Source organism: Mesocricetus auratus, unplaced genomic scaffold (assembly GCF_017639785.1).
Source record: "Mesocricetus auratus isolate SY011 unplaced genomic scaffold, BCM_Maur_2.0 Super-Scaffold_100007, whole genome shotgun sequence".
NCBI classification, from domain to species: domain Eukaryota; kingdom Metazoa; phylum Chordata; class Mammalia; order Rodentia; family Cricetidae; genus Mesocricetus; species Mesocricetus auratus.
In genome coordinates, this window is record NW_024429191.1 from 92712857 (window position 1) to 92722945 (window position 10089).

The 10089-nt window shown below is 56.8% G+C and overlaps 1 protein-coding gene across 5 annotated transcripts in view; it reads left to right on the plus strand.

The window, feature by feature from the left end:
* Tmem94 (transmembrane protein 94) overlaps positions 1–10089 on the plus strand; it is a 31571-nt gene that overhangs the window by 20144 nt on the left and 1338 nt on the right. For 4 of the 5 annotated variants that reach the window (XM_005069917.4, XM_013113280.3, XM_040750056.1 and 1 more), the window contains 24 exons: positions 300–402; positions 610–696; positions 877–993; positions 1315–1371; positions 1860–1964; positions 2105–2269; positions 2841–3050; positions 3633–3948; positions 4229–4402; positions 4817–4919; positions 5011–5228; positions 6213–6394; positions 6470–6608; positions 6862–6977; positions 7108–7207; positions 7482–7590; positions 7786–7975; positions 8231–8308; positions 8519–8604; positions 8854–8935; positions 9205–9353; positions 9443–9537; positions 9631–9724; positions 9876–10046. In XM_005069917.4, coding sequence (XP_005069974.1) covers positions 300–402; positions 610–696; positions 877–993; positions 1315–1371; positions 1860–1964; positions 2105–2269; positions 2841–3050; positions 3633–3948; positions 4229–4402; positions 4817–4919; positions 5011–5228; positions 6213–6394; positions 6470–6608; positions 6862–6977; positions 7108–7207; positions 7482–7590; positions 7786–7975; positions 8231–8308; positions 8519–8604; positions 8854–8935; positions 9205–9353; positions 9443–9537; positions 9631–9724; positions 9876–10046 — 3246 coding nt within the window. The remainder of the gene's footprint in view (positions 1–299; positions 403–609; positions 697–876; positions 994–1314; positions 1372–1859; positions 1965–2104; positions 2270–2840; positions 3051–3632; positions 3949–4228; positions 4403–4816; positions 4920–5010; positions 5229–6212; positions 6395–6469; positions 6609–6861; positions 6978–7107; positions 7208–7481; positions 7591–7785; positions 7976–8230; positions 8309–8518; positions 8605–8853; positions 8936–9204; positions 9354–9442; positions 9538–9630; positions 9725–9875; positions 10047–10089) is intronic. The other variant, XM_040750057.1, reaches the window with a different exon arrangement.

The window sequence follows — 10089 nt, forward strand, 5'->3', positions numbered from 1 at the left end:
CTGTCCTGCCCTGCTATCCTCTCCCCCAGTGCTTCCAGTGACAAGGAGGGGGCCTCATGCATTCCTGGCCCTGCTCAGCCTCTTGTGACTACTTTTAGACTGAAGGGATACCCATGGCCGTGGTCACAACCCATCTCTCAGGGCACTGCGTGACCCAGGCTGGGGCCAAGGCTGACTAGGGACTTTCAGGACTTGGAGGGAGGTATTGGTTTGTCCAGGATAGAGACCCAGAACCCTTCCGAGGCATGGCTGTCTGGCGTCTTGCCCCAAGAGAGACTCAGGGTTGACTCTTTTTGCAGATGGTGCCTGGACACGGCTCTGTCTCGCCCAGTCACTGCTCTGGACAACGAAAGGTTCACAGTCCAGTCAGTGATGCTCCACTGTGCTGTGCCGGTGGTCCTGGTGCGTGCGTGCGTGCGTGCGTGCATGCCTGAGGGGCTGCAGGGCAGGGGAGAGGGCCAGACAGGGATGAGCTGTGGGGCCCAGCCCAAGGGAGGGTGCATATAGAGGGGCCAGAGTGAGCCGGAGTCTGAATGGCGAAGGAAGGGGCCTACAGCTCAGTCTCTACCTGGGGAAGACACGGAGGCTATGCCCATCCTGGCCCCACAGGCTGGCTTTCTCATCACCAATGCCCTGCGCTTCATGTTCAACGCACCTGGGGTCACCTCGTGGCAGTACACCCTTCTCCAGCTCCAGGTGAGGGAGCCCTGCTGCGCGCCTCTGTCCTGTCCCTCCCTTTCCACACCAGAGTATCTCAGGGTTTAGCTGAGGATTGTCTCCTTGGCCTCCCTTCAGCTCCCGGGGGATGCGGTGTGGCAGGGCTCCCCTCCCCTTCCCTCCCTTTGGGGTCCCGGCATGTGGTTTGCTCTTTCTCAGGTGAATGGCATGCTGCCCATCCTTCCCCTGCTCTTCCCCGTCCTCTGGGTCCTGGCTACTGCTTGTGGAGAAGCCCGTGTGCTGGCCCAGATGAGCAAGGCCTCGCCCAGCTCCTTGGTACGTTGTTCCAGTGCTTCAGAGGACAGCGGCAGGGACAAAAAGAGTTGATTGGCTGTGCCAGGAAGTGGGGCACAAGTCCAGTCCTCCTTGGTTTTAGCGTGTTGAGTCCCTGGGAATCTCTGCGTGGTTCCAGGTACTTTCTGTTACCAAGTAGGTTCCAGGCCAGGCCCAAGTGTGGATCCCACGAGTTGGGGGGAGTTGGGATTGCCTGTTGCTCTTCACCAGAGGGGTCAGGAGCCTTGCTAGTCCAGCTGTGTAGACGTGGAGGTCTTTGGGAAGGCAGCTTTTTCCTCACTGATGCTCCCCCTGTCTGTGCAGCTGGCCAAGTTCTCAGAGGATACTCTCAGCAGCTACACGGAGGCCGTCTCCTCTCAGGTAAACTGCTGAGATAGATGGGGTTTCCTCCAGGCCCCTGTAGCAGATCCTCCCTGGGTCTCTGTGATTCTATGGCCTTGGCCTCCAGCTGAGCTCTTGAAGTGCTTGCTCCCCCCCCGCCCCTGCCCGCTCTCCCCTCAATCCCTGTTGTATATGTGCACGATCCAGGCCTGATCCTGTGTCAGTAGCTTGTCCTAGAACCTCACTTTGCAACGTATCCCTGGACTTTTCTTTTTTTTTCTTTTTGGTTTTTCGAGACAGGGTTTCTCTGTGGCTTTGGAGGCTGTCCTGGAACTCGCTTTGTAGACCAGGCTGGCCTCGAACTCACAGACATCCGCCTGCCTCTGCCTCCCAAGAGCTGGGATTAAAGTCGTGCACCACCAACGTCTGGCCTCCCTGGACTTGTCTTGATTTGGGCCCTACAGGCTGTATTCAGGAAAGTAAAACTGAGCCCCAAATGGCCTCACAGACTGTCTGTCTCCCACCAGGAAATGCTGCGCTGCATTTGGGGTCACTTTCTGAGGGTGATCCAGGGGACATCACCAACACTCAGTCACAGTGCCAGTCTGCTGCATAGCTTAGGCTCTGTCACGGTGAGGAGGCCCTGTTGGGAGGGTGCACCTGTGGACTAGACCTTTTGGCTGGGTCTGGATTGTTCGTCTGTTTCGTGTGTGGCCAGTGGGTGGTTAGACTAATGCTACGTCTTTTTCTACGTCTGTTTCTTTCCCTACAGGTGCTGTGCTGTGTAGACAAGCAGGGGATCCTATCATGGCCAAATCCCAGCCCCGAGACTGTTCTGTTCTTCAGCGGGAAAGTGGAGCCCCCTCACAGCAGCCACGAGGACCTCACAGACGACCTGTCTACCCGCTCCTTCTGCCATCCTGAGGTGGAGGAAGAGGTATGGGCAGCTCCCATGGAGTTAGATTAGGCTGCTTAGCCTCCAAGCTGGACCTGTGGCCTTGGAAGAGTGAGGCTTACGAGGGAGAGAGGGGCTCTGGATTCCTGGGACTCTGAGTGGTTAAGATGAAGGATGAGTAGCCAAGTGTGATCACGCACGCCTTTTTTTTTTTTTTTTGGTTTTTCGAGACAGGGTTTCTCTGTAGCTTTGGAGGCTGTCCTGGAACTCCCTTTGTAGACCAGGCTGGCCTGGAACTCACAGAGATCCGCCTGCCTCTGCCTCCCGAGTGCTGGGATTAAAGGCGTGCGCCACCAACGCCCGGCTGATCACGCACGCCTTTAACCCCAGCACTTGAGAGGCAGAAGCAGGCGGATCTCTGTGAGCTTGAGGTTAACCTGGTCTACATAGTGAATTCCAGGGCATCCAGGGCTATGTAGAGAGACTTTGTCTCAAAAAACAAAAATCAAAAATGAAGGCTTAGGCAGTTAGGAGCCCAGAACTGCCCTGTCTCCCTGATCCTCAGGAGCCGTAGGACTCTGGTCCTAGACCTGTGCGCTCCTGTTCTCCTCAGCCCCATGAACGAGATGCCCTCCTTGCTGGCTCCCTGAACAATACCCTGCACCTTTCCAACGAGCAGGAGCGTGGTGACTGGCCCAGCGATGGTCCCAAGCCCTCTGAGCCCTACTCCCATCACAAAGTATATGGCCGCAGCAAACACCCATCTGGTTCCAACGTGAGCTTCAGCAGGGACACTGAAGGCGGAGAGGAAGAGCCCGGCAAGGTGAGAGGAAGGAGACAGTGTAGAGAAGCTGCCCTGTCTGGCGCAGGCCTTCGTGCCTCCCCTGTCAAAGGGAAATAGCTCAGTTTGTACCAGTGGGGTCTGGAAGAGCATGAAGGCACCTGCGGTCCTCCTCCCTGCATCCTCCAGGCCTGGCTAGCGATGGCTGCAGAGGTCTGACCCGAGTCTTGTCTGTGACGGAGCTTTGTCCCCATCCAGTTCTTCCCCAGGTTAGCAGCCTCCTAATTAGCATCTTCTAAACACACACAGTCAAGACTCCCTGTCAGGTGTTGTCCCCAACTAACACAGACCCCTTGTTCCCTCCCTATATGGGTACTGCCAGGCTTATTAGTGTGATCCTATCCTTGTTCTTAGCCAGAAGACCAGAGGGTAATGGGTTCAAGTCCTAAATAGAAGGCTGAGAGAAGGAGAGAGTCTCAGCAGAGACAGGACAGCGTGGGCACTGGTACCCTCCTGGGGAAAATGGGCTTTCTTGTGGGGCTAGTACTGGGTCTGCTTGGGCATCAGAACCTTCCTGCATCTCCTCCCAAGCTGGGGCCTCCCTCACCCTCACATTTCCTCCAGGCCCAGCCCGGGACAGAGGGTGATCCCTATGAGGCCGAGGACTTTGTATGTGACTACCACTTGGAGATGCTGAGCCTGTCCCAAGACCAGCAGAACCCTTCATGCATCCAGTTTGATGACTCCAACTGGCAGTTACACCTCACCTCCCTCAAGCCACTGGGCCTCAATGTGCTGCTGAATCTGTGTAACGCCAGCGTCACTGAACGCCTGTGCCGCTTTTCCGACCACCTGTGCAACATTGCCCTGCAGGAGAGCCACAGTGCTGTGCTGCCCGTGCACGTGCCCTGGGGCCTCTGCGAGCTGGCCCGTCTCATTGGTATGGCGCTGTGGCGGTGGTGTTGGTGCGGGGCCACCTGAGTGACTGCTGACCTTTCAGAGCAGGCCTGACACTGAATGCCCTGGCATGGCATTCATTCGTCTTGAACATAGCCACTCTTGGCTCTCTAGTTTGGCAAGATGGTAATTGTTGGCATGTAAAGATGGCAGGCACTGGCCAGGACAACTAGACTCTGTGTTTCCCTTGTTCCAGGGTGTCAGGTGGCTGGGGGAGCCTCGTCTCCTCCCTGAAGGCACCTCTGTGCTGTCCTCCTTCATAGGCTTCACTCCAGGGGCCAAGGAGCTCTTCAAGCAGGAGAACCACCTGGCACTCTACCGCCTCCCCAGTGCTGAGACTGTGAAGGAGACGTCGCTGGGCCGGCCCTCCTGTGTCACCAAGCGGCGCCCCCCACTCAGCCATATGATCAGCCTTTTCATCAAAGACACTGCCACCAGTAAGCCTCAATTCAGTTCAGTTCAAGGCTTGGTGGTCAGGGGACCATGCCCTAGCCTGTCTGTTTAGGGGAGGGAAGACCAACCTCCTAAGGCTTGGTGGTCAGGAGACCATACCCTTCCCTGTCTGTTCAGGGGAGGGAAGACAAAGTCACGTGAGTGCTAGAGAGCTCCCCAGGTTCTCTGATCCTGCTGGGACTGGGCTTGAGGACCAGAGTCATGGAGAGCAGGATTCTCCAAAGGATAGGATTGTAGTGGCAGCATTAGCAGTCCATGGTGGCTTACTGACCAGGAGGTCTAAAGGGAGGTCACTTCTTCATCAGGAGTACTTTGCACCCCCTTTAAGGACTGTGCTGGGTCAGAATAAGGCAGGAGCTGTTTTGCGGCCTCATGATGTGATCTTTCCCCCCTCACAGGCACAGAGCAGATGCTGTCCCACGGCACTGCTGACGTGGTCTTGGAGGCCTGCACAGACTTCTGGGACGGCGCTGACATCTACCCTCTTTCGGGCTCTGACAGGTGACTAAGGAGCTTTGCTGGTTTGCCCGCCTCTGATGCTCATGAGCCTCTCGAGACCACGTGTCTTCCTTCCTTCCTACTTCTCTGGCAGAAAGAAAGTACTGGATTTCTACCAGCGAGCCTGCCTATCTGGTTATTGCTCTGCCTTTGCCTACAAGCCCATGACCTGCACCCTGTCCTCTCAGCTCAATGGCAAGTGCATTGAGCTAGTGCAGGCACCTGACCAGAACAGCATCTTCACCATGTGTGAGCTGCCCAGCACTGTCCCCAGCAAGCCAAACATCCGCCGCAGCAGCTGGAGCTCTGATGGTACCAGCAACTTCTCTCTCTCTCTCTCTCTCTCTCTCTCTCTCTCTCTCTCTCTCTCTCTCTCTCTCTCTCTCTCTCTCTCTCTCTCTCTCTCTCTCCCAACACAGGGTTTCTCTGTGGCTTTGGAGCCTGGCCTGGAACTAGCTTTTGTAGACCAGGCTGGTCTCGAACTCACAGAGATCCACCTGCCTCTGTCTCCCAAGTGCTGGGATTTAAAGGCATGCACCCAGCTGAACTTCCATCTTGATGGGGATGACATGGGGGCTCCCTGGGGCTGAGAATCCCAGGCGCTAATGGGCTTCAGAGGGCTATGACATCACTCAGAGGAAGTGCCATGGGCAGTTCACAGGAATTGGGATGCGAGTGTGGCATTCACTAGCCCATGGCATGGGGACTCCTTCAGTTTCTCCTCGTCTAAAACTAGATGCCCTCTTTCTCTTCCTCATGGGTTTCTTGTGGTGTTCAAGAGGGTGAATGTATATAGAAGTGTCTTCTTAGGAAGGGTTAAAATGGCACATTATAAAGCATTACAGTATCAGGGTTAGACAAAAGTCAGAACCCAGACTGTCAGGACAGAGGGACACAGACTCTACCTTCTGTCCCAAGCATACTTATTTGGCTGTATCTTATGAGCCTAGCAGACACGCGCTAAGGGTGGGACCAGCCCTGTAGCCCTGGAACAGGACTGGGCAGGAGCTGAGCCATGTTCAGAGTGGCTCTCCAGGACGGTGACCTCACTAATGAGTACCTCTCATTGTCTTTCTCTTATGTGTGTTGGCTCTTATGTATCTTGATTCTGTACACCTGTGTGGCTGTGTGTGCGGTCCTCTGGGGCCCTCATACTCATTGATTTGGGTGTGGCTTCTCTGTGTGTGGCTCTGGGCTGCCTCCTGGAATCTGCTGGTTCCTCCGTGTCCTGACGGGGCTGTATCCTGATTGTCTTGCCCATGCCGGCTGGATTTTGTGTCTTGTACCCGCCTGAAGAAGGGATCGGGGAGGTGCTGGAGAAAGAAGACTGCATGCAGGCCCTGAGCGGTCAGATCTTCATGGGCATGGTGTCCTCTCAGTACCAGGCCCGACTGGACATCGTGCGCCTCATCGATGGGCTGGTCAACGCCTGTATCCGCTTTGTCTACTTCTCTCTGGAGGATGAGCTCAAAAGCAAGGTGGGGAGAGGCTTCCCAGTTGTCCCCACTGACCTCTCTGAACCCCTCACCCTCATCACCGTCTGCCTTCCACAGGTGTTTGCTGAGAAGATGGGCCTGGAGACAGGCTGGAACTGCCACATCTCCCTCACGCCCAACGGTGACATGCCTGGCTCTGAGATCCCTCCCTCCAGCCCCAGCCATGCGGGCTCTCTCCATGATGACTTGAATCAGGGTGAGGACAAAGGCTTGTGGCAGGCAGGGCTGGAGGGAGTGTGGAGACCCCTTGTTGGGAAGTACAGCTAGAAGAAACTTGCGTAGGTCCTGCCCAGAAGCTCAGTCCCTTGGGGGACAGCCCGGTATTCTGTGGGCAGTGAGTGAGCTGTTTAAAGTGGAGGCCCGGGGGCAGAAGGTGGTACCATCTGCTGGGCATGGCTGAGACTCGCACAAGGCTGGCCCAAGGCGAGAACAGGCTTTCCTCCCCGCAGTGTCCCGAGATGATGCAGAAGGACTCCTCCTCTTAGAGGAGGAAGGTCACTCAGACCTCATCAGCTTCCAGCCTACGGACAGCGACATCCCCAGCTTCCTGGAGGATTGCAACCGGGTATGATGGTGGAATCTGCCCCATGCCCCTGAAGGGCCACAGAACTGATTCAGGAAGTGAGGGGCGGGAGGAAGGGGCTGGAGAACCCATCCTCCTGCCTCGAGACTGCTGACATCCCTGCATCCTGCAGGCCAAGCTGCCTCGGGGAATCCACCAGGTGCGGCCCCACCTGCAGAACATTGACAACGTGCCGCTGTTGGTGCCTCTCTTCACTGACTGTACCCCTGATAGTGAGTGCTGTGGCCCCTCCTCCTGAGCTCTGGCAGGGTGGGCACCGCTGTAGCTCACAAGGGGTGAGCGTTTTCTGAGCAAAGAGTGAAAAAACCCGGGTTGGGACCAGCTGGGGATCCAGCGGGATGACGCGTGGACGCGCTCATCTCGGGAAGCCGGAGACATTGCTCATGGGACCACGCTGCCGGTTGGCTGTCCCGTTAGCCCGTGGGTTTCTGTTAGCACCTGCACGGGCTCTGCCCGTCTGACCTTGTGACTCTCACCTGCCCACAGCCATGTGTGAGATGATAAAGATCATGCAGGAGAATGGGGAGGTGACCTGCTGCCTGGGCAGCTCCGCCAATCTGCGTAACAGCTGCCTCTTCCTCCAGAGCGATGTCAGGTCAGGAGACACCACGACTGTGGGCTAACCTTTGCTTCTCAGACCCCGGGTGGACAGGCTGCCTGGAGCTAGGGGTCTGCTTTGGCTGGGACCCGGGTCCCCGGGTCTGGTAGGAGAAGAGGGATGAGGCGCTGCAGTCTGGTGATAGAGTTTTGTCAGAGTATAGTCAACGGTGGATTTTCCCTTTCTGAGCAGCATTGCCCTGGACCCCCTGTACCCATCCCGCTGTTCCTGGGAGACTTTTGGCTACGCCACCAGCACCACCATGGCCCAGGCCTCCGATGGCCTATCTCCCCTGCAGCTGTCAGGGCAGCTCAACAGCCTGCCCTGCTCCCTGACCTTCCGCCAGGAAGAGACCATCAGTATCATTCGCCTCATTGAGCAGGTAGGTCTCAGATAGGGCCCTCCGGAGTAGCCTTGAAGGTAGAGTTGCCACACATGATACTTCTGGGCCCTCCAGACCTCATGCTTCCTGCCTTCCTGGCCTGTGGGAGGAACAAATGGAGCTCCCCAAAGCAGTTGAGTTGTCTCTGCTCCTTCCTAGAGGAGCGCCATGGACATATGGCTTTGACTGCATCTCGCTTGTGGTAGGGCGTGAGACAGGCTGCACTGGCTTATTGTTGTCCCTCTTGGTCCCCAGGCTCGGCACGCCACCTACGGCATCCGTAAGTGCTTCCTCTTCCTGTTGCAGTGCCAGCTGACCCTGGTGGTCATCCAGGTAAGCCAGGGCCTGCACAGCTGTTACCTAAGTCTGAGGAGTCTGGGGGTGCCGCATAGCTACACACCTCTGTAACCCTCAGCTATGGAGGTGACCCCACTGGTAGGAGCGTCCTCTCTCCCCTGCTCCTCTCAGTCAAGATGTTGCATCTGTTGGGTGACGGTAGCCTTGGGGTCCACAGATTTGGTGATGTTTTCTTTTCTGGTTTAGTTCCTGTCTTGTCTGGTCCAGCTGCCACCGCTCCTGAGTACCACAGACATCTTATGGCTGTCCTGCTTTTGTTACCCTCTGCTCAGGTGAGAGGACTTGAAGCCCCTGTGCCCAGCTGGTGGGGCTGGGGTGCCAGCACGCATCCCAAGGGTCCCAGAGTTTCTGGCAAGATGGCTCAGGGGTCACGTGTGGTTCAAGGAGGCACTGAGGCAAGGCCCCGTCTCATTCCACCTCACTGTAGACTTGACCTCATCCCAAGATTCCCTGCAGGCATTCACTTTGAGAGCTGAGACACAGGCAGTAACCACTGTCCCTTTTCCCACACTTGATTTCAGCGTCTCTCTACTGGGGAAGCCACCACATAGCTCCATCATGTCTATGGCAACAGGCAAAAATCTTCAGTCCATTCCTAAGAAGGTTAGTAAGGCAGACCCAGGCCACCAGGCTTCTCAGAGGGTCTGAGGGTTGGACCTGGGAGTGGACCTCACCTGGAAGGCTCTGCAGAGGTCGGGAACCTGGAGCTCTGATACTTGGCCAGCGGAGGTGGTGGTCAAAGCTGGGAGTGTGGTCCCTGCTCCCTGAGGCATGAGAGCTTGCAAAACATGGAGAGGATGAGCAGGAACAGGCCTGCCCTGTGGCCCATGGAGGGCCTCCCTGCCGTAGGACTGCCTGCCTGTCTTCCACAGACCCAGCACTACTTCCTGTTCTGCTTCCTGCTGAAGTTCAGCCTCACCGTCAGCTCGTGCCTCGTCTGCTTTGGCTTCACACTGCAGAGTTTCTGTGACAGCGCCCGGGCCCGCAACCTCACCAACTGTTCCTCAGTCATGCTTTGTAGGTGGGTCCTGGGGCTTCTTTCCCCCCCCCACCCCCCGCCCGTCCTCCTGTGGGCCCTCATGAGGCTGAGCCTTGGCCTTCCTTCGGCAGCAATGATGACAGGGCCCCAGCTTGGTTTGAGGATTTCGCCAACGGGTTGCTGTCAGCTCAGAAGCTCACGGCTGCCCTGATTGTCCTGCACACTGGTGAGGACTCTGTCTCACTGGGGAAGCTCCAAGGCGGGAGGCAGGACTAGGGGCCACTGGAGGCCTTGACACCCCATTGGCCAATCTTTCTAGTCTTCATCTCCATCACCCACGTACATCGCACGAAGCCTCTGTGGAGAAAGAGCCCCTTGACAAACCTCTGGTGGGCGGTGACCGTGCCTGTGGTGTGAGTAGTGTTTGATGGAGGGGCTGCGGGACAGGGATCATGGGAGGAAGACAGGGGTCTGACTGCCCTCCCTGAACTTGTACTGGGAAAGCAGGGAAGACAGCAAAATGACTCTGGCTTCTTCACATAGGGCTGTTCTTCCCTTCCATAGGCTCCTGGGTCAGGTGGTACAGACAGTTGTGGACCTGCAGCTGTGGACACACAGGGACACTCGTGTCCACTTTGGCCTGCAGGATGTGCCCCTGCTGACATGGCTCTTGGGCTGCCTGTCCCTGGTCCTTGTGGTGGTCACCAACGAGATTGTAAAGCTGCATGAGATCCGGTGAGCTGTCCCCTAAGCCTGTCACCCCCTTGTTGGCGTCCTG